Below are 25,361 nucleotides of genomic sequence, written 5' to 3'. Positions count from 1 at the left end.
TTTAACTCCAAAAAACCAGCTAATTTTTTCCCAAAGCGCTTTGGTAATGATGACTTTTTGGTAAAATTAACAATAAAATACGTGGCTTTTATTACCATACTGTTAGGAAGTAAATGCGGCAAAATAAGGTAATTTTAAGCAAGTCAGTAATTTTGACAGAGCAGTAAACGTTTTTTTTTTTTTTTTTTTTTCGTCGGTGTGTTCTTTTCCTATGTAAGCTGCAAGTTAACATCCAACAACATTTAAAACTATAAAAAATATGCAGTTGTAACTGTACAAATTTCTAAACAAGGTTGAACTAAATCAGGAGCTTAACTGTTACTAAATAAATACTACACTAGGGTAAATAAAATTACTATACCAGGGCTGTTTCAACATCCTAAAATGCAAGTGTAGAGATAGCAGGTTTAAATCCCACCGTAACCCTGGATGCATCTATTTATTCATATTTATTTATTCCTACAAAGCTCAGCTAGCGTGGCCTTGTCTAATTGATATACAGATGGCACAAAATAAGGAAAGACAGCACACACATACAATCTGAGACAAGATGGGATTCGAACTAGCTACCACTGTGTTACAATCGACGCAGCGCTGTAATGTTTTCCTCTAATTTGAGCAATATTTTCTTTAACTTGAACAGGGCTTATAAAGAGTGCTTTGTAACGAACACATAAGTCTTTATATGCAAATATAACAATTAAAAAAAATTTGCTTTACATGCATACTAAGGATCATGTATTCAGTATAAAAATTGTCTTCTAAGCTCTTATGAAATTGAATAATAGAGATTTTCAATCGAAGTAGAAACTATAGCGATGAAATAAGTCTGTTTTGATTCGATTTACTGTTAGGTAAAGAGTAGAAATTATGTTAACATATAAATAATATATTATCGCTAAAATTTGTTTAAAATTAATTGAAAATTGTATCGTGATCCAAATTTTTTTCTAATAATTAATGTAAATATTTTCTTTCATGGAACTTAGGAATATCTCTGGAGCTAATAGTAGAATAAAAAAAGTTTACAGTTGTATTATAAGCAGATTCTTTTGTAAGGATACTTAAGAAATAACTTATTTTTATTTGTCTATTTTAGCGAGTGAATATTAGAACAGCATACAAAATTTAAATGAGTCAATTTTTTTTATGCTAATTAATGTATTATATTGCTCACCATAAGTAGTTTAAACTAAATAAAAAATCAATATTTTTGAAATTATGTGATTTTTTAAAATTATAAACATAACAGTGACAGTTTTTGTCTGTGAAAAATAAGTACACGGGCGCATAATTTAAATCATATTTCCATTTATTATCCAATACACAATTATTTTAAAATATAGACGTAATAACAAGAACTGAAAAGAATATCATCTGCATGTTCAGTATATAACTATAAATAATGTAATGAAAAACGTAGTGAAAGAAGGTATCTAAATAATTTGAAATTAATGTTTAATAAAGAATTATTTATTCATTATATATAATAAATATATTTATGTTGTAGATTATAAACTAGGATCAAAATTGGTCCCATAGAATCTTTTTTTTAAATTGTAGTAAAATGAAACGCAAATTAAGAATCCATATCTATAAGTAACATATTGTTCACCCGTGAATATTGAGTTTACGACTGTTGTAAATACATATAACAAATTGATTAGTTTCACAAAAATTACTGGATCAGAGGTCAATAAGCGCACGCAATCATAATAATGCTCCTTAAAATACATAGAATCTAAAGGAACGTAGAAAGAAAGTAACATTGGTTTTAGATACAATACTATGAAATTTGAAATAGGTTATAATGAAACCCAGTACTTCTTCTAAAAGTTATGCGGTGTTGTTGGCTGATCATGAGTTACAACACTTTTATTTCCTGTATTGAGTTATTTATAATATTGCATTGTCCTAATGCTTTAAGTGTTTAACTTTTTTTAAATAATAATTTTCATTATCAAAAAAAAGCAAAAGGAGATAGCGAAGGTGACAGTGAAAACGCAGAAAGTGAAGACAGTGAAAACAAAAAATTATTATTAGATCATATCTGATCTATTGTAAATGCAGGATGTTGTTGTTTTTCTATTTTTTTTTTCAATTTTGTTGGCCTCCACTTAAGCTTTTATTGACAGTTTAAGAAAGTAGAACTAATGAAATTACTAATCCAAAGAAACTTAAGCGTTAAAATATACTTTTGTTGATTTCTATAGATTCTTTCGCTTAACCGATTAAAAAAACAGCGAATAATTTTTTATTGTTTTTAGTATAGCTAAAATTCCAAAATTCACTTTTGTCCAAAATTCTATGTTAGAAAATTACTGTGTATAGTTTATGTATTTCACTAACGAAAATTATCTTACGAATTTTTTGTATTGGACTTTTCATTGCAAGGAAAAAAAATGCTCTCCTGTGTTATTTGAATTAAAATTATTTAAAACTCATATATTTTAAACTCCATATTCTTTTTTGAAAAAAAAATAAGAAATAGATATTGGAAGCCCCTATCTTTTTAAACTGAATGCAAATTTGCTTTAATACATTGCATAGTTAAGCCTTTTTATCATTTAATATAAACCTTCTTAAATTTGACAAAATGATACCGTTGATTCAACTTAGGGGGTCCTTTCTCTCACAACTGAATTCGCTTGTGGAAAAGGTGGAGACAGTGAAGGAAAATTCTAAATATGCTTTTAATCCGTTTTATTAATTTTTCACAAATAAACTTATGTTGGATTTTACTCGGATGCATGCAAACTCGCATGCATTTACTCGGATGCATGCAAAATGCAAGGCCGCCACCCAATCACAATTTGAGATATAAAAAGCGCGGTATTTTAGATTATATATTAATTTTCTTTGAGCCCTAATTATTCCTATACAATTCTGCAATCAACAGTTTTAGATAGGTAGTTAAATAATATAATGTTTGCTTGTTATTAGTTTTTTTTTGTATAAGTATCTTTGTTTTTATACAATTAGTGTTAAAATAATTTTTCAGCTTCATCGAAATCAGTTTTAATCAGTTTAAGCTATAGTAAAATGAGATTTTAAAAATCTAGAAACTAAGAAACGTGTAGTTTTAAATTACTTACTCTAAACCGAAAATTACCTCATTTTATTTTGCTTTAAATTTTGGAAAAAATTCATAGAACTTCTAAAGATTAATCAGTGTTATTTCACCCAATCTAATGAAGCAACCCCTTTACTTTCTACTCTTTTTTAAAGGTGCTGTGCTGTCTAATAATACTACATCATCAAGAATTTGCTAGTTACAAAAAAAAATTATCAAGAGAACTCAAATTAAAAATTTAACTTAAGACCCAAGATGGTGAGGGTAGAGGCCTTTTAAATATAAGCATGGTTCAATTTAACATGTTGTAAATGGTTGCAGCAATTTTGCAAGGTATTATGGTTCGATGTTGCACTAGTTTTTCTAAGATGGAAAGGTGTGAAAAGTACACTTTGTGCTAAAGTACACCAGTTTTATTTGCAGAACTTTGCAGTAAAAAAAAATTTTGCAATTCGAGACTCAACTATATCATTTACTAACATTTCTTACTGTTAATTTGTGTCTTTTAGCAAAAAGTTTCATATTCACATGTTATTCTCATACTTCTGTCTTTTGAGATGCGCATTTGTTACAGATTAGATTTTTATAACTGTGACAATCGAAATTTTTCTTAAATAAATTATCTTTTTTTAAAAGTTTAAAGTTTTTTTTTTGTGACTAAATATGCTCGTTTATAAAAATGGAAAATTGACACCATAATTCAACTTGAATGGAAAAAGGGTTCAATTCCTATTCAGCTGAAAACACTTTTACACAGTATCATGATTCAAGGTACAGAAATTATTAATCAATCGATTTTTCTGATAGATATTAAACCAATTTCTAATTTTATTTGATGCCAAAAAATTTTTGTGATGGGAGTTTCATATACCGTTTATAAATTGAATTAACTTACAATTGTTGTGAATTGAATTTGTGTCTGTCGCCTACGCTATTAAATCTTTTGTAGCATATTGAATCACAATATCACTCGATTTTTTTGCAACTTTGATAAGTTGAACCATGTTACGGTGCTTCTGAAACTTGATTTTATAGCATCATTTCGAATATGTGTTAATTTTACACCATATTGAAAACAATTTGCACTGCCTTTCAGTTCGAGAGTTAGTTTTTCTGAGAACGTCCAAGTTACTATTTCTAATTGTTTAATTATTGATTTAATTTCGATTTCAAAATTTTATTTTTATTCTTTTGAATTTTGTTCGCTGAAACAACTTTCGTTATGTCTTATATTTTTTAATTATAAAAATTAACTTCTTTAAATTCAAATATTATTTCGAAGTTAAGAGGAGTAAAGTTTAAATTCTGTTGAAATTTCTCCCTCTAAAGATGGGCAATTTGAAAGCAATCACGTGACAAGTAAAGTTTGAGGGGAGGGATCTTATCCTATATAAGAAAGCTGTTCGCTCTTGAAAGACTTACTTAGTTCCGGTGACTACCAAAACCAGCTCATCGGGCTCAAGTTCAAGGTCTTTTTATCTTCGTTGTTGACCGTTACATTTGGACTATCAGGGAAAAGAGTAAGTTCTCTTCCTTCAACAACTGTGTTCTCTTTCCTGTAATTCTTTCCATCACTTTCTCATCTTTTTTCTGTTCGCTTCGTAACAAATATATTTCATTAAAATTGTTGATTGTCTATTTTAAGAAGGATTTCTTAGGCATAAAATACATTAAAATAATTATTTTTCCGTGCAATTCGTAATAAGTTTAGTTGATTATAATATCGTAGAAAAATGTTATTTTTGTAAATTGAGCTATGCAATGTTTCAGAATGCATAAAAAATTGTTCTAAATTTTAATTTTTGAAATATTCTAAAGGTATAGTTAATTAAGCTTTCTCTTCCTATGTAAAAGTAAAATGATTTTTGGTTCATAAAGTATTTTTGTAAAGATGATTATGCATTTTAAAATATCGCGTTTAAGAAATGGAGAGTTTTAAATTTGCAAGAATTTACTATTTAAATTGATAAAAACAAAACAAAATTTGTAATTTAAAATTTATGTTTCAAAACTTTTCTATTGTAATTCAGACGCGAATGAAATAATAAAATGCTTGCCTGAATTTTTCGTTATAAAGTCATAATAAATCTATGCTAAAGTCATACTAATATCGTTGTAATATTAAATCCATACATTTTAAATCAATTTTAAAGCGATTTTATAATAATTTTGAGACATTAATATTTAAAATATTTGGTCAAATTTGACCAATGTCATAAGATATTTCATAAATTATATATTATAAGAATTTTTGAAGAGTATTTCATGCGAAGCTAAAAGAATATTACAACAAAACGATAGCATGAGAGTAAATGATTTTTCCTATAGTTTTCGTTCAATATTTATAAAGAAAATAATAAAAAAAAATTAAAAAGGAACATTGATTTCCGTCTATGGTCTTCAAAACCTCCAATGAACTTTATGAAAAATGGTATTTCGATAAATGAATATTTTTTATTAACGAAAAACGAAGAAAATTTGACAAAACAACAAATTGTATGATTTTTCAAAATTGTAAAGACGATTCCCGCGCAGGAAAAACTTTTTGAGAAATTAAAAAATATATATATGTTAATGTTATTTTTCCTTCTACTCTATACCAATAAAGTGATAGACAATAATAAGATTATTTTCGTTACACTTCAATATGTAGTCAACTTAACAATGAATTTTCGATAGCTTTGACATTCGATACCAAAGTATTTTGTTTGAAAGATAAATTCGAACTTTCATTTCGTAAGTTTTTAAAAATAACTTCAGGTTTTGAACTATGGGTTTTCGGATTCAGAACTATGAGGAACTGATTCTAAGAATTTTTATTTTTTTTTACCAAAGTTCTAACTGTAGAAGGATATTTATTTAGAACATAAAATAAAATTTGCAACTGAAATAGTTTTTTTAAACTTTTTTGAATGCTGAAAATTTTCGTGACAGAAAATTTAGTATTTCTTCATAAAAAAAATTATCTTTAAACAGATGCAAGATTCTTTGTCGATTGATTCCTAGAAAGGAGCAAAATTATAAAAGAAGAAATAGGCGCAAAATTATTTTGAAAGATGAATTTTTGTGACTTTTAAATAGATTGTCTCCCTAAGTTTTTCACTGCATGTATTTCTGTGATTAGAAATATTGAATGTCTGTAAAGATTTCGAAAAAATAAAATTTATATTTAAGAATTACTTATTAGCAACAAATTATTTAAAACATTTTCTTCCAAAAGGATTACACAAATAGTGTGAATTTTAAATTAAAGGAGGTTAAATAATAGATAATTTATTAGCAGAAAGAAAATTGAAATTGTTTTGCTGAAATTTCGCTTTAAAAACGTGTTTGTTTCATTTTGATAGAATTAATTATTTTGTCTAAAAAAAAATCGTCTATCATATTGGTACCTTGATTGTATTATTTCGTCAATAAAGTTGTAATAATGCAGTGAAAATTTTCTGAAACTTTAATCAAGTGTCAAATTAAGCTGCGAAATTTAACCATATTATCTTTAAAAATCAATTTAATGAAATCTGGTATCCTATTGAGATTGCAGGAAATTTTAATGTTAATATGGTTCACTACGCTTCTCCTCTTCAATAGCAGTGTAGTGAAAAATGAAACTCATCATAAAGCTATAAAAAATTGTTTAAATAATTGTAATTTTTAACTAAATAGTACTTAAAAATTTAGTAAAAATTTAATTTATTATTTCATTAATTGAAAATTAATATTAGATATGTCATTCTTTTTTTGCAGACAAAATATGGCTTTGACGCTTCGAATTTTATTGGCTATCACCTTCATTGGTTCATATTGTTATGGTCAAAGACCCCAAGGTGGTATAGGTGAGTTATCATTTATAAAAATATTTTATAATAAGATAATAAATTATTATTAAATTAAATTAATAAATCAATAAATTATTTTTATGTTTATTCAAGATATGATTTAAAAATATGAATAAATTTTTGAGGGCTGAGTTTTTCATAGAATATAAAATATTTTAATTGCAGCCTGACAACTAATTGCCTCAAGTTCTTCGAATAAATATTATTTTCCGTTGATTATTATTATATTCAAATAATTATGCAGTTACAGTATTCGTAATACACTGTTAAAAAGAAGGTTCAACGTTTCACAAGATAATTGGTGCCAATTTAGCTGCAACCAATATAATAAGAAACTTAGTGCGAATGTCTTGGTGCTATAAGAAATACTACTTTTGTAGTTAAACGTTGAACTAAATTCAAGATTTTTCTTTTTACCAGTGTTTTCAGAGAGACGTCGAACCTAGTTCAAGGTTTCACTGTTAACGAAATTTTAGGTGAAAGATTTAACCAATATTTAAGTTTTTATTCAGACCAATTTTATGGTGAAAGGTTGAACCACATTTCAAATCATAATGTAAACCAGTTTTAAAGAAATATTGATCTAAAAGAAAACAAATGATTTACTTCGACATTTAACCCAATAGTGCTTTTGTGAGCATCATAACAGCGGTGTAATTTTGAACCTAATTTTTAATTTCGTTTGAAAGTTGAATTCATTTAGTTTAACTTTGAACAATGTTTTCACATGTATATATCCCATTTTTTAACACATAAACCTGAAGTTAAATGTTAGAATGCAGTTTTAATTGTTAAATTTCATGAATTTATCGATCTTTAGTAGATTAAATATATTAATAAAATAATTTTTCATTAAATTAACTTTAAGAAAAGCATTGTGTATAATAAGTTGGTTTCAATTTTCATAAACTTCGTCTACCTGACAGTTATTGGAATTTTTGTATGCTGAAATATTAAAAAGAAGAAGGTATTATATAATTACAGATTTTGTAATTATTATTCTTTTAACTCAACTGCAATAATTTTGTTACTTTTGAAGATCCAAATAAACTTTTTGTAATAAATAATTGCTTAATCCAAGAGAATAAAAATTTTGGAGTTTTTGAAATAATCTTGAACAATCATCCCTCCCCTTTCTTCACTATTAATACATAATCAATCATATTTTAGTAGTAATACTCATTATTCGATACATATAACTGCCTATATTCATCATTTAATTGTAGACTTAACATTTAGTTCATTTTATTGTAGACTTAACTCTGAAAATATAAAAGAACATAAGCTTAGTAGGGAGATAAAAAAGACAGTAACATAAGGGTTATATTTTTTTCCAAATTATACTTTTAATTCTAAGTAATTAATAAAAAAAAACATAATGCTCTTAAATCTTCTTTTAGAGGAATTTTAAAAACAGTAGTTCATCACTTCCCCACAGATCGATAATTTTTTTATTCACAACAAATCATCCTCAAAAGTATATTCAATTACTATCTACCATAACTAAATACTTGATATGTAACTTCAAATTATAACTTCTACAGCTTTTCTTTCTAAAATTAAGTTTTGCGTAAAAGCAGATTTTACTATAACATAAAGCACATTAAGAAGAAAAAAAACAGATAATTTTAGCTATTTGCAGTATTTTAATTGCAAGAAACTTATACAACCTTTATACAGCGACATTTCATTAACGGCAAAATCAAAAACTTGATTGCAGTCATCATATCAATCTGATATTATGATAAAAATTTAGTAACAAAGATTAATTTGTTTTCTGAAAAATAACTCCAGTTAATTTTCACTGATTTTTTTTTAAAATTTTCTCCTTGATGCAATTAAGTTTCATCTGCAAATAAAAAAAATTGTTGTCTTTGAAATCCACCGCAATATATTTTAATCCAAATATTCAGCAAAGCTGTAATTAATTGATTAAGATAGCATTAATCGAATAACGTAAAATAACTCTTCTTCGATTAATCGTCGTTTTTTGAAACTTGCCGGTTGTCAGCAATTAAACCAAACTCAGTTACGTTAGGTTGAATCACGAATGTGATGAAATCTCTTCAAACTTACTTTCGGTGATTTTTAGTTGAACTGAAATCTTCGTGAAATCGGTGTACGACTCTGTGCTGGCGTTTGCTTTCATGAGTTTTTCGGTGAAACGTTTATCTATGTTTTTTAACAGTGTGATCACTAATTTTCATCATCATCAGCATTGGCACGACAGCCCTTTGTGAGCCTGGGCCTTCCTCAGAAGCTTTTCCCATTCTCCCCTTCTCCCAGCAATTGATTTCCAGTTCTTTACTTTTAGGATGGCAAATCCTCATCCGCACAGTCTTTCCATCTCGTTTTGCGGCTCTTAGCCTTTCATTGGAGGGGGTTGCATTAAAGATTCTTAATGCTCTTCTTTCTGGGCTCATTCTCACTACATGCCCGGCCCATCTCATTCTACTTAGTTTAACAGATTTAATGATATCATCACTATTAAAGATTTTATATATTTCAAAATTATATCTTTTTCTTCAGTTGTTGTTATCGAGGATAGCGCCAAAGATGGTTCCTAGGACCTTCCTTTCGAAGATTGCTAATAACTTCTCTTCCCTTTTTGTTAAAGTTCATGTCTCTGAAATCTCTATCTTTAATAAAGACATATAGAGCCGTAATGGTTCAGCGGTTAGAGCGTTTGCCTTCCAATAAGGTAAACCTGGTTCAAACCCCAGCTATGGCTGGTCGATACGAATCCCGCCTCTAGTTTGTACCGACCGCAGTGCTAACGTAAAATATCCTCAGTGGTAGATGGATAATGGGTTAGAGTCCCCTTGCCATTAGGCTAACCGTGGGAGGTTTGCGTGGTTTTCCTCTCCATGTAAAGCAAATGCGGGTTAATGCCATCAAAAAGTCCTCCACGAAGGAAAATGTCTCCCAATACTTGATCCAGGAGTTCCCTTGTCTTTTGTATTAAGTTCAAATTTACAAGGCTACATTACATTGCAGTCGAACATTAGTAGTCGTAAACCCGAAAATTGGATCGGTTGTTCAACGACGGCAGAAAATAATGGCATATAATTTCTTATGTCTTCATAAACTGGAAAATGCATAGTGATACCATAGTTCCTTAATTTAATTTTTTGCATGCTAAATAAAAAAGTAGCATCGCTTGCCAAATGTTTAAAATGTTCGTCTCTTAATTATCTTTCTCTTCAAATATAGTCAATATGTATCACTAATTTATAATTTTTTGTAAATACGTCAATATGGGGCTATTAAAACTCGCATTTTTTTAATTACAAATACAACTGAAAGTTTAATAGTGCTTGATGCACCATGCGTTTTATATTTCATCAATAAGGAATCAAAAACATCTTTTGATAAGTTTCAATATCAAAATTTATGAACATTTTAAATTACAATTGCACGTGCATTTATTTGTCGATATTTTTTCACCACTCTATTGAGAAATACACATAAATTTCATACATGTAACAAGAAGATCCAGGACTTATTTATAACATTATGTCACTCATAAATCAATGCATCTTTTGCTTGTATCAATGAATGGAAAATAAATTCAGAAATAGAAAAATTGGGTTTATATAAGGAAATAAAATGCTGAATATTGCACTTGAGAAAAATAATAAAATATATACACAGCATATTTCATGAATTGATAATAAAGTTCCGAAAGTTGTATGCACGCAAAACAAGTTATCTTTCGTCAGTTTGTAAAAAAAAATACAAAAAATATTTTAGGAAGATGGTTGTTTTCAAATTAAAGCCAATTATTATAGCATCAATACAAGAAGGTGCGAAAAACTGGTTGAATGTTCATCTGAAACATGGACAAATTTGCTGCAATTATAATAAGTTATTGAATAATACTAACAAGGATAACGTCATTAAAACTTATGAAAGTTATATAAAACTTATAAAGATACGTCATTTAAAACTTATGAAAGCTTATTTTGTTTTATGTTCTAACGAATTTCATTTATACTTTTTATAACAAGTGCAAAAGAGTATGACAAGTAAAAGAGAGTATATTGTTATATTAATTAAAAATATAAAAGTTAGAAAGCATTTTCTTCTAAAGAAATCCGCATTAGTGTTAATATCACATCAGTGTTAGAAGCCTTAGTGTTAATAGCCCGAAATTTATATTGTGTTTATTTTGTCATTTAAAATTACGCGAAACGAAGCAAAAATTTGATTGCTTTACAATTCAAAACGTTTTCAACCGTTATTCAATAAAATAACAGAAAATAACCAACAATTTTTAAAATTATATTTTCACGAAACTTTCATTAGATAAACGAGTTTCACAATTGTGTACAAAATTCTTTTGATTCGCAAAAAGTGAAATTAACAATCAGGTTCCCGATCTTTCAGTTATCCCTACCTACCCCCTCCTGTAACTTGAGAGTCAATAATACATATTTGTGAGAAAAAAAAGTATTTTTATTTAAAGAAAGTACTCGTTTGTGTTTGATTTCGTATCTTAAAATATCATCTGCTCTTATTAGCATATTTAAGTTCAGAATTATTAATCTTCTTACTACTGGAAAATCCAATTATTAGAGCAAAATTCATAAAGGTGTTAATTTAGAACATGAAGATTGTACAAAACTGCGATTCATTTTAGGTTGGCTATACTCCAAAAAATTCTCACTTTTGTTTTGTTTCGACTAAAAAAATCCATATTTTGAATGTGGTCAACAACCTCTTTTCCTCCAATGCTTACGTGAGTAGAATTATAATAAATTGAGTCACCTAATTGTATGTAATCACACGAAAATCGTTTTCACGATAGAAGAAACAGATTGTCTAGGAACGTTTATTTTTGTGCATATCGATTGAACATATAATTGAACATATTTCAGCTATTAGTTTTGAATTTATTTTTGACTCACAGAAATAGACTTTTTTTTCCCAACTTAGAGGTCAAAACAGTTGTTTTTGTGAAACAGGATATTTTTGGAAAAAGAACTAATCTGTTTTATTTTTTTTTCTGAAGAAGAAATTTATCAAATGCTTTCAAATCGATAAAAATTAATGGCATTTTTAAAACATTTTATGTCACGAAGGGATATATATATATATATATATATATATATATATATATATATATATATATATATATATATATATATATATATATATATATATATATATATATATATATATATATATATATATATATATATATATATATATATATATATATATATATATATATATATATATATATATATATATATATATATATATATATATATATATATATATATATATATATATATATATATATATATAAAGTCACTAAATCATTAAACCATCAGTTTTTGACAAAAAAAAAATAATAAATTAAATTTTTTAAATTTCAACAGGATTTAAATTTTTTAAACTCAGAAGAAAAAATTAATGGTGGCAAGCAAGAGCTCGTGTTTCATATTTCAACTGAGCATAAAAGCTGTAAACTCTGTTATATAATTTTTAACTATTAATTTTTCTTTTGTTATATAATACAGTTCTCTGAAAAGCATCAGTAAATTAAAGAATAAGTTATAAAAATATAACTTTTCAAAATATCGCATGTCATTATTTGTAATTATTCGAAATAAAAAATATAAACAATAAAAATAAAAAGCAAGAATATAAATTTAAACCTAATCAATGTCCAGTTAAATTTCGTTTTTTTTTTAACTATTTTGAAACCACGCTATTTATAAATGGTTAAAAAACCGTATAGTTTTCTATTCATGGCTTTTTAACTATTCCAGTTGTGAACAGTTTCAGTACTGTTAAATTAAAAAACGTTCTTTGCCTAAACTTTACGGTTTTTTGGATGGACAGACTACTGCCGGTCATATTACAGTAATTTCAGAATGAAAATTTTAACAGTGTAGGAATCCTTCCACGCACTTCAAAACGAGCCTTCTGTTGATAACATATTTTACATTATTCTGTTCCCTCTTATTTTACATTATTCTGTTAGCTTATTATCTGAATCAACATTCAGTTCTGTCAATGACGTCAAAAGCTGTTGTACTTCTTGAAATTTTTTTCTCCCATCATGTAAAAACTTGTTATGATTTGACAAAAATGGTACTTGAAGTGTAGTATTAGTCTTCTCTATAAAAATTTCTGCGTCAATTTAAGTCTATTTGTTTATAATGACAAACTCATTTTAACAATAATCCCATTGTATTGTCATTATTAAGTACTTTTACTGTATTTATTTTATAAATATATTTATATAAATATCTTTATTTTATAGTTTACATCTTTATTACATTTTAAGAAGGTTTATGCCATGCATAAGGGCTTTAATGCAGTATAAATCGTTCCTTATGAATTTTTTTAATGTTTTTATAACTTAAAGAAGCTAAATTTGGACAATGAATAAATTCCGATTAAAAATGTTCAGTATTTTATGACTTTCCAATTAATTTAAATGTTTAAAGTTTAATATTTTTACAAAAAACTATTTTTTAAACTTTATTTAATATTACTAAAGTTGTAGCTATAGCAAATGATAAATTATTAATGACTTGCAATAATAAAATTGCTTTTTAATTTCACTTAACGAATAATTTTATTAAATCATCTGTTAACGACTACTTAGAAAAAAAAAACATTCCCTTAAAACCTGACTTCATATATAACAGATACGAAAAATAAATGTGCTATCTATTTTTTCTAGGAAGTATTTTTGATCTAGTTCGACCAACTAATTCGGCCTGTACTGGTGACACAGGGGACAAGGGAAGTTGTCTTACAAGTCGAGATTGTGCCGAAAGAGGAGGTCACAGCATTGGAGTGTGTGCTAACGGCTTAGCTCAATGTTGTTATTGTAAGTGCTGCCATCTATTATATTTTATTCAAAAAAGTTTCCCAAAAATTTAAAATTAGTTATTCTTTTGCAGAGTAATAGTAATTTCCAATGAGTATATATCACACACAATTCAAATTTTTAAAAAATGAGAAATTTTCTTTAAATATTATGCTTTTTTTTTAATTCAAGTGTACATAAATTGGTACAATATACGTAATTTAGAAAACTTAGAAATAAATATTTAATAATTTATTCAAAGATTTTTTAAAAAAAATTACACTAATTTCTTGTTTAGCAAATTAATTTTTCTAATAAGTTTTTGTTAAATTTCCTTTTAAAAAATTTCTTTATTTCTGACTATTTAGTGAGACATTTTATTTTCAAATATGCTTAAAGAAAATACAATCAATTAATATATTATTTAGTTATGTGAATAATTTATAATATATTGCATATAATAAAGGTGCTGAATAGATATTTAATAATTTATTCAAGATAACTATAGAATAGATATAAATATAGAATAAATAAATATTTAATAATTTATTCAAAGATATTTAATTTAGAAGAAATAAATATAGAAATAAACATTTAGTAATTTATTCCAAGATTTAAAAAAAAATTACTCTAATTTGTTGTTTAGTAAATTAATGTTTCGAATAAGTTTTTGTTAAATTTCCTTTTAAAAAATTTCTTTATTTCTGACTATTTGGTGAGACATTTTTTTTTCAAATATGCTTAAAGAAAATACAATCAATTAATATATTTTTTATTTATGTGAATTATTTATAATATATTGCATATAATAAAGGGGCTGAAAGCGGTTATTCAAGGACGAATGACTTAAAAATAAATCAGATGTATAAATGTGGAAATCAGTTTCGTTGACTGATGAAATGAAGAATCATATTCGATTAGTTGTAAACAAGACATGCGAATAGTCCTTTCTCAATTCCTCAATTTTCTCCGGTAATCAAACAGGTTTTTATGTTTTTGTTTCACCTTCTTCTTGAGTTTTGAACTTTATGTTTGATATATGGTCGTTTCAAGCGTTAAGTTTTTGAGGGGAATAAAATTAAAATTTTCAAAAATTTCCAAATTTTCACTCCCGAAAAGCCACTTCTTTCATCTATAAAGTAATGGATTTTTTTTTTTTAATTTCTCAGTTTTTTTTAAATAAGCTAACTTTAAATTGTAGAAAATACGTGAATTTTTTTTATTTGTCTAAAATAAGGGGGGAACTATTAACTGTCTTAACTATTGAGGAGTGAACCTCCATGACGCCTATGGTTTTATAGTAATTTCGTCTTCTGTTATCAAACCATACTCGCGTAAATATTAATTTTGCGATCCTAATTTGTAAACTTTTTTGACTTTATGTCTTAAAAGAATTATAAAAATATTCATATTGCAATTTTTTGTTGATATTGGAAAATGGTTTATGAATTATTTGTTTCTTCTTCTAGTTAAATTTACATGTGGTGGCGTAACAAGCAGGAATGAAACTGTTTTTGTGAATCCCAGCTATCCACAAGGTGAAAATGGTACTGATACTTGTCAAGTAACAGTTGAAAAACAACCAAATGTTTGTCAACTTCGATTAGATTTTGAAGAATTCAGTTTAGCACAACCAGATGTTTTAGGACTTTGCACAAAGGATTCTTTTATGGTCAGAACTACTGTTGGGGAAAGATTACCTATTTTATGTGGAGAAAATCGTGGACAACATTGTAAGTTTGACATTTTTTAAAGTTTCTAATAATTAACTGAACAGCATTTTTTAAAAATAATAACTTGCATAATGTTTATTTGCACCTTTTTGGTTCTCAACGTGGGCGCTATCACCAATATATATTGAACACTGCATAAATTACATGTTATTAAAGCAATTATTAATTCAGCAATTTACTGTGAAAATATTACCTACCAAATTTATAATGAAAATAACACTTCGGTTTCTGTTCTGAACAAAAACTTTTTAACATTTTGGACGTTTGAAGTGACTTTTTTTCTTCGCTTCTCAGCTTCGCAAAATATTTTTTTATTTTTAATTTTAAGAAGCAATTTTATATTTTTTTTATTCAACAGTTCAGGATTTTGAAAATAATTTGTTTTTAAGTTTTTTTACGCTCTACTTATAACTTCGAAGCTAATAATTATTAATCATTTTTCTACTTATAGGCTACTTTCATAAAGTATTTGCTAAAAATGTTCAAATATAAAATTATTGCTCAATAAGAATTTTCAATAAATAAACGGCATAATCAAGAATTTTCTATATAGATAATAATGATCGTAAAAAAGTGTATTTTTTTAAAATTGTTTAATAAACGTTTCTTAAAGAATTTTTTGAGGGGGCGTAGAATAAAGTTTGTCTTGCAAAGTAGGTGGTAAGTCAAGAAAGTTTGAGAATCCATTGATGTAATCATACTCTATTTATATGCAAGTTCTTTTGACAAAGATATCAGATCAAAAAATACACTAGCTTTTTTTCTTATAATTTCTAGTAAGGGTATTTGTATTTATTAAAAAATATATACTTTGCGTAAACATAAATGTGTAATATGTTTAAAACATTTCAAACGTATGTAAACATAGTAATTATCATTCGTAAGAGAATACATTCATTCTCAATTATGTGCAACAATTGGATACCCGAGGAAAATTCCGGAAGTATATTATATGGAGGGGGTAAAATAAGTTAATTTAATTTTAAAAAAAATATAATGGAATATATATTGATAAAAATATATATTTATAAAAATCTAAATTCATATTCTAAGTTTATTCTTGCGTTAATATACTCGGAATTATTCTATCATAAAAAATTTATTATTTCCAATAAAATTAATTTATTACTTCCAACAAAATAATTTTAAATGTGAAAAACGTTTAAAATTCAATAACCTATAGCTCCATTATTAACTTTGCTAGAAAATTATATTTAATTCGTCATTAAGTGTTTTTCTTAAGCCACTTATTTAGCAATTTAAACTTAATTACATAATAAAAATAAAACCAATCGATAAAAAGTTTTATTGTCCATAGGTATCGTGTTCCCTTCAACGCCTCTATTCGATCATTATATCATTCGGGAAAAAAATATCATTCTTTCCAATATAATTTCTAAAAAACCAATATCTTTTACCAATTTTTAGAAATTCTTATGATTTGAATAAGCTAAATTACCCTAAAAAATTTGCAACGCTTGTTGATTATATATGAAACCCATAAAGTTTACAGAACCTGTACAGCTTGCAAATACATAAAATAATTCGAATTTTATTGGGAGGTGGCATGGATTTTTCTGAAAAGGAATCCTGATTTAAAATAATCTAGATTAGGCCAATGCTAAAAACACGCGCGCACAAACAAGAGAATGAATTATTTAAATAACTTTATTAGTTTAAAAAATTAAGGTGAAAAAAAGATCTTGCTTCGAGCGCTCAGAAAATGGCGCTCAATTCCAAAGTCACTGTTAAATGTTGAAAAACTTGATTTAATAGTTTTTCGCTATAATTACTAGTAATAATTCATTTAATATATACAGTGAAGGCGTAATCTGAAATAAATAGTATTTAGGGCATAAAATAAGTATCAAACTGTATTTTAAATGTCACTCCTTCTTTTTCTTAATAATTTTAAAATTAAAATATCTTCTTTCAGTGTACATTGACATGGGTAGGGGCACAGGTAATCCTGTAGTTCTGAGTGTTGTAAGCAACGGAGATAGAATGACAAGGAAATGGAAGATTAAGATTTCAATGGTGGAATGCAATGCAAATGATATGGGTAAGATAATTTAAATTATGTATTAGCCCATTTTGCTTCAATTGAGCGTATTTCTTTTCTAAAATTTCTTGTTTTTGTTATTTTATTTATACACTTCGAGAATAAAAATTTTAGTTTCCTTTGTTTCGAATTATGTTATTAAATTTCCATCTTACACTTTTATACGACAATAATAGTTAATCGCACGTGAAAGAAATAGATTTTTTAAATTAAAATTTAACTGTTCTTCTAATAGCTACCCAGCTAGGATATTACTTTTCAAAGTAATTATATTATTTTGCGAAACAAAACATAAATGGGAAAAAGTTAAAGGTTAAAATTTTGTGGTACTAACTAAATGATTTATGAACTTACAATGTGTAACGAGAGTGGCACATTTTTTCAAACTAATTATTAGCTAAGCATAATATATCTAACATTTTAGTATCCAGCGTCATATTTCATCACTAATTTTTGAATAGCAGAAGATTAGGAATAAAAATAAAGCAATGCTTGCCTTAAAATTATTCTAATTACCAATTCATATCTAACTAATAAAATACAACATTGTTAACATTAATATAAGCTATACAAAAAATTGCTTAAATACTAAAATATTATAAAATATATTTGTCATTAATTAATTGTATTTACAGCCGTATTCGTATTCGTATTTAAAAATTTCGAAATACTTAAAAATTCAGAATAACTGCAGTATGAGATATATTTCAGGAATTCTAAAGAGTTGTGATTAAGTGATTACTTTATTAAGTCTAAGAAAAATTAAGAAATTGATGCAAAGGGAAGTTTTCAAAATTAATTTCTGTCTATTTAAAAATATGAGGCTATTTAAAAATTACATTCGTATGTTTTTGCAATTTTGAATATCCTCAAAAATAAGCAAAACACAATTAACCCCTTTTGTGGTTACATAAAAAAGGTCGCAACACCGCTTCTGTCTTTGCTTTCACTTTGATTTTTGCTGCTTAAATCTGTGATAAATTTCTACTTTTGAGATTAAATTCGAGTAAACGATGTAACTAATGTGCATCGACGTACGTAATCGTACGTATATTCATCTACGATGTAATGTAAACGATGTACATCGTTTATTTGAATTTAATCATAAATACATTGTCGTTTATTAGAAATCATTTATTAACTAAATTCTATTAACCGAATTGTTAAATAAATTATTAAATAAATTATTTATTAAATAAATTCTATTATTATCTTAAATAAATTCTAATAAACGATGTAACGGTGCAGTAAATTCTACTAACGATGTAAAAAAATATGTTTCAATTAATGTCATAAATTTGTATTTTTCTTCGACGGAAAGAAAATACAAATTTATGACATTAATTGAAGCATATTTTTTTTAACTTTTTAATAAGTTAAATCTTTTGATCTCAAACTTCATTTTCGTTCTCCAAACTTAATTTCTAGTGTAAATTTTCTTTCTAAATTTATGTTGTTACAATGTTTGTTTTAATTTTTAAAAAAAATAATAATGTGATTTTAATGTCCTACGTAAGCATTGCTCATACTCCTCCTCTCCCCTTATCTGCAAAACTGAGCAAATCAAAAAATCGGTGCTTACACAATATTTGAATGCTCTATGTGTATTAAATTTACAATTATTTCTAATTATACTTTTGAATAATTTAAGCTCCTCCTGGTTGTCTTCAATACTACAGAAGCCCAAGTGAAACTGTACGAAGTTTTAATTTTGGAAACCCAATTGAGGAACGTGTTAGATACCTGAGCAATTTGAGATATACAGTATGCCTGAGAGTCGAAGAAAATTTCTGTTCAATCAAATGGGAAACAGAAAAAGCTGATTCCTTTAGTTGGGGTTTACCAAAAGATGCAGGAGCCTCTGGAAGTACATGCAATGACGATGATTTTATAACAATAGATCAAGGATCCCTCGATGGATATGGAGCTGGTGAAGACAGATTCTGTGGCACAAGTTTATTAGATAGAAACACTGTAATATGTAAGTATTTTTTATGACAGGGGAATTTTTATAATCGAGATACATGATAATTTTAAAAATTCATAAGACTTTCATCCTAAAAAATACTCGAGCATTTATGGAAGTTAAAAAAAAAATAATAATAATTGATTTTTATTTTGGTTCAAACTTCTTGTATTCGTCTTCATTGAGTTCGTTTTGAAAAAAAAAAATATATATATATTTTAGCGGCTGAGTTTTATTTCACTGAAAAATGAATATATAGAAAAAGTTTCCTTTTATTATTTAAAAAAAAAAAACTAAAAATTTTTTAAAATTTCTAAAAAAATTCTGCTAAAAATTTAAAAGTGTATATGTATTAAAAAAAAAACGCTTAAAATAAGCTTTTTTTCCAATCGCGAGTGCCTAAGAAAATTAGGAAAAAATATGCACCGAAAAAGTAGAAAAAAAGAAAAAAACTGATTAAATTGATTTTGGTACAAAAAATTTAATTACTATTTACTGTTTGAAGAAAATATTGTATTTAAGAAAGGTTATTTATTTAAGTGGAAAATAAAATTAAAATAAATTACTACAATAGCTCATAGTTATCGTAATTGCATTATTAAAACAATCGTAAGCTCTATCACAAATAAAACGTTAATAAATTATAAATTTTGTAATTTTTTGTTTGCAAGACTTTTCAATTTCTAATTGATTCCCAATTGGTAATGCTCTTACTGATGTAGCTCTTATAATATGTCAGTTTCCAAGGGGCAGAAATTAGAAGCATTAACTTACTTTACACTTTTAATCTCTTTTTCTCTAATCTTTTCATTCTCTTTCCCAATTTTTAAATGGGAACAATAAATATTTTGTCTTAACACGTTTCTGTAAATGTTATCAATTTATACAGCAAATTAAAATTGCATTGTAGGAAAACCATTCGCTGCACTTATTGCATAGTTTCTGTTCAATTACGTTAAATTTATTTCAATCTAAATAGAATTAGGAAGAATTTTTAAAAGACAAAAATATAGAATTGTAATAAAATCTCTTGAGTAGGTTCAGAAAGATTTTGAGAATTTGCAACGATTGTCAAGAACTTATCAAAGGTAGTCAAACGTTTTTATGCATAAATGCTTATAACAAAATAAATTTAACTTATTTCCTAAAGGAATTTAAGAAAAATTGACGTTTTTTTAAAAAAAAACTAGATTGGTATTTTACAAAATTACTGATTTACCATATTTAACAAAGATGTTTCTTTATTGCATGTAACAAAAATGAAGTTTTGTCGTATTCAATAGAACCATTAATTATAGCACCTATTTCAATCAATTGCGACCATTCTAATCAATGTGGGTTTTTTTGTTTAAATTCAAATCAATATGGGTTTTGTTAAGAGAAATCAATGCGTGTTTCGTTATTTAAAATCAATATGTGTTTTGTTTATTCAAATCAATTTGGGTTTCGTTCAATCAAATCAATGCAGGTTTTGTCTGTAAAATCAATGAAGGTTTTGTTTCTTCAAGTAAACTTTGATTTTAGTTTCTAAATTAAATTAGTTTCAAAGTATTCAATTAAATTCAGGAAATTTTTACTAAGATATCAGATTTTTTTTATAAGAACACATCATAATTCAACATTCAGATTTACAAAAATATATTTGATCTATAAGAATTGTAGTTATTCCTTTCCCGCAAACGCAATTTCAGTTAATCTTGTTTTTACTTTATGCCAGTATATTCCTATTTTTTAAGAAACGTACTAGTGGGAAGGGGAAGCAAGTTTGTTGAACCATGATAACGGAAAGGGTAAAATTGTGATGAGAGGAAAAAGCTCATCACCTTGAAACGCTCATTGTATTCACAAAGAGTATTGTTAAACAAAGTTAATTTCGGTAAGCCTTGTTTTTACTTTATGTCAGTATAATCCAATTTTTTAAGAAACGTATTAGCGGGAAGCAAGTTTGCTGAATCATGGTAACGGAAAGGGTATATTTTGTCTAAGATAAGAACTCCTCCAGCCTAAAAGTCTGATGTTGTCTGGAGCTATGGAAGCAATAATGGCGCATTTTAGGGAGGGTAGCTTCACTCTAGGACTAGCACAATAGACCGAACAAAGAGATTCCCTTTCTCTCGCTGAACCGAGCCGAAATCACTCCAAAATACCGCGAGGTATGACAATTTCAAGTGACCCGCACGCCTACTTGAAATTGTCATACCTCGTTACCATAGTCACCGCCACAGGTCCAGACGAATGTCTGGGGGAGTTCTTATACTAGACAAACTATTAAATTGCGGAGAGAGGGGAAATTTTATAGCCTTGAAACACCTATTTACCAAGAGTATTGCTATAGCAAAGTTTTTAGCACTTAGTCTCATGTTTTCTCTTTATTTTCAGCTCGAAGTAAGCCGTTTTTGTTGAAAGTTCGCAGTAACAGCAATGCTAGAGAAAATGCTGCAGCTTCTCAAAATGGGTTTTCACTGAGATATATTCAACTACCTTGTATGATTTGAGCTGGTCTCATAATTAGTAAGTTATGTATGTCAAATATTTTACTGTTCTCATATTTATTTTATTGCATCTAAAATTAATGCATAGATGTCAATTTCTTATTATTTATATTTAAAGGAACTACTCAAAATGTTTACAAAGTTCTCCTTACTTATATTATTGTAAAATAAATTTCATTGTTCTGTTTTTAAACATTTTTTAATATTTCAGGAATTGAAGTAGTGATTTATAACTTCATTTATAGCATATAAAAATAAAAACATATATATTATAATAATCGTTTCAGAATAGTTTCAAATACTTGCCTTATTGCTGAAGACAAGGTTTTTATGCAATTTAAAAGACTCATTAAACCTTTTTATTCGAACAAATACTCTTAAATTTTATAAAAAAACAATAAAACAATTTGCACTAGAAAAAAATGCTTTATAGAGGAATCGGTTCAATGTTGAATCACAACGGTACTAATAAAATGATACAAATTTGCTGCAACTTTTATAAGGTGTTAATTTGTACCATGTTTCTCTTCAAGTTGTATTTGAAAAGAGCTATAATATAGCTTGATTTAAAAAGATATTAAGGTTATTTGAACGTTATAATTGTTTAATCAAAATATATAATCCTTAGTTGCCCGATCGACTGAATCGACAAATCACTCTTATATTAATATTTTCTAAGACCTATGAAAATGTTACTTTTCAATTCCACAATACTTGTCTTTATTTTATTAAAAAATGTCAAAAATTAGTTTGTTTTAATTATGATAAATTAAACAATTTTCCTTTTTTTTCCTTTTTTACTTGTTAAGACATCGAAGAAGTCAATCGTTTTATGATCTATGGATCTGATTAATATAATTATCTTCAGAGTATAAAATGAACTCATGCACCATTAAAACTAAATTAATTAATTTATCTCATTTTCCATAAAACATCACAGTACCATCTTTCTATAAAAATGAGAAAATACGTGAAGGTTTCTAAACTCTAGTGATGATCATTAATCATTTTCTTCTTTCAAAAAAGAGTATATAAAATATCATCTAAATCAATCATCCTAAATACCAACTATATATGACTTCATATAATGTATACACAAATATGCAACCATTTATCCTTTCACGAATATATAGAAAATTGCTTTGGTAATGTAATCATTTAAAGAAGCCTACTGACTACTGTTTTTACTTGCAAAACTGTTTTGAATGTAAAGCCTAAGTTGTTATATTATTTATTAGTTGTTATATTATTAAATCTTATTTAATATCTAATACAAATAGGAAAAAGCGGCATAAAATTTATTGTTTTTGATAATAATATCGTTCATAAAGTTTATAATATGATTATTTCTGATATTTAGTTTGTATTCTTATTTCGTCTAAAATTTGTATTTCAGTTTGAGTGAGTTAAGGTTAAATAAAAAATTTAAATTATGATTCGGTAGTACAACATTCAACAAATAAACTTGATGACAATACATACTAAACATATATGTTTAAAACTCTTTTCTTAGAAAGAGGACTATTTTAGATATAGCATGTCCTATTTTCTGAAAAAATATATTCGTCTATCAAAAACAAAATATTTTCATTATGCATTAAATTAAAATGTCACATTTTTATCATAAGTGGAAATTCAAATATTTTCTTGAAGAAAAAAAAAGTAATTTCATTTTTATAAAATAAATCTCATACTGTACAAGTCTTAATAATCATTTAAGTGGTTTCAAACTTATAATATATTTAATATAGTTATATAAACTATATATTATATTCAGAACCTGGAAATCTACCGTGAAAATCTCATGTTATATTTTTTACTATTTCTTTGTAAAACTTGCAAAATGCATATAAAATCATAACATTGAGACAACAATAAATAAGATGTAGAAAAGTTTTAATTTATGAAGTTTTATTTTATGCACAACAAAATACTTTTTGAATATGTTCCTTTGTTTAAACAACAATTAAATTATTATACTTTTAAATTATAATAATAATCGCATGTTAGTAATAAAATTGCCTGCCAATTAGCAAAATGAAACAGAAAATGATATAAGCCAAAATTGTATACTTTTTTTATATTAGATGATAACTATCACTCTTTATTGATATAATTAAATTAATTAATTTTTTAATCTGTTTAAACTCATTTTTCAATAAATTATGTAAGTTTATTTTTAAGACTAATATTATCGTTTTTACTTTTTTAGTGATTTGAAAAGAAGCAGGTTCTTCTGTATCATTTGTAGAAATCAAAATGTATTATTTATTTATTTATCCATTCCATTACATTGAGTAATGCCTCAAAATCAAGCCGCTGTATTCGAGACAATAAATTATTACGGAAATTTTATTTTTCTTCTCAAGATTTCTATATGAATTATTTCACTGTAATTATTATTTATGATTTTGTACAGAGATTATATTTCTTTTCCTTTTTGTAATGAATAAATTAATAAAGTTCTTTTCATGATTCTAAAAAAAAATGTCTCTTGGTTGCTTGTAAAATATTTTGTCTTTTTCTTCTTACAATCATTTTCTAAACCATTTAGTGCAGTAACTTTAAATTTTCGCAATTTAAAAATCAACATATATTACTGTGATCAAAAAGTACTCGCAATGATGGCATGAAACAAAACATATAAATTTATTGCTTAAACTTTATTTGATCTCTCTCAAAATACTCTACTTTGACTTCAATGCACTTCATTCAATGATTTTTTTAATCTTGAAAAACTCACCTTAAAATTGCTATTATAAATGCCTTTTCAGAGTTTGTAGTGAATTTTCTTTTACCAAATTAATGGACTTATAACCATGACTAAGAAGAGGAATTTTCAACCAGGAGAATAAGGAAATTCACACGGTGCCATGTCAGGAAAATATAGAGCTGGTGAAGCTTTACTTGCTGAATGATTTACTAAATATTGACGAATAATAACTAGTGTGAGAAGGTGCATTATCATGTTGCAAAACCCAGTAGTTCCCCCTCCCCCGCATTTCTGGTCGTTTTTAAAGACTCTATTCACGACGAAAATACCGCAACAAAATCAAATAATAATCTTCATGGAATGGCAGACCAGTCAGTAGGAATTCATTTTCAAAACACTGCAAAAATAATAATAAAAAAATAGTTTACACTACCTTGAATTTGGAGGAACTTTGACATGGTCTTTTCGATCTTGCCTCACTTTTAAAGAGCTATTAACTTGATTGATAGGTTTCGATGTCAAAAACATGCATCCTGGTTTCTTTACCGATACTTGCGTGTTTTAAAAAGGAAATGCCTTGTAAAAGCATTTCTCGAGGAACACTTATTATCATTAGCATTTTTAAAGCTCTTGGAACAACTCTTCACAACCTTA

At 26.5% G+C, this 25,361-nt stretch overlaps 2 protein-coding genes across 4 annotated transcripts in view; one reads left to right on the top strand and one right to left on the bottom strand.

Annotated features, from left to right (window-relative positions):
• The window catches only part of LOC107443976 (uncharacterized), a 159,292-nt gene that overhangs the window by 49,062 nt on the left and 84,869 nt on the right, over nt 1-25,361 (bottom strand). The gene's annotated exons all lie outside the window — the stretch shown is intronic.
• On the top strand, nt 4,469-24,482 carry LOC107453663 (uncharacterized). Of its 2 annotated transcripts, none has more exons than XM_043040061.3 (8): nt 4,469-4,593; nt 6,818-6,906; nt 13,613-13,762; nt 15,211-15,474; nt 17,411-17,536; nt 19,188-19,517; nt 21,882-22,013; nt 24,207-24,482. In XM_043040061.3, exons 2-7 carry the CDS (start codon nt 6,825-6,827, stop codon nt 21,995-21,997), a joined length of 1,068 nt encoding a protein of 355 aa, XP_042895995.1. In that variant the 5' UTR covers nt 4,469-4,593; nt 6,818-6,824; the 3' UTR covers nt 21,998-22,013; nt 24,207-24,482. The 2 variants fall into 2 exon arrangements, with proteins under 2 accessions (XP_042895995.1, XP_042895994.1); XM_043040060.3 differs by having other exon boundaries at nt 21,882-22,022.

Source organism: Parasteatoda tepidariorum, chromosome 11, assembly GCF_982258835.1.
Source record: "Parasteatoda tepidariorum strain Cologne lab strain chromosome 11, Ptep-v5.0, whole genome shotgun sequence".
NCBI classification, from domain to species: Eukaryota; Metazoa; Arthropoda; class Arachnida; order Araneae; family Theridiidae; genus Parasteatoda; species Parasteatoda tepidariorum.
This window is presented reverse-complemented; position numbering and strand designations above follow the sequence as displayed.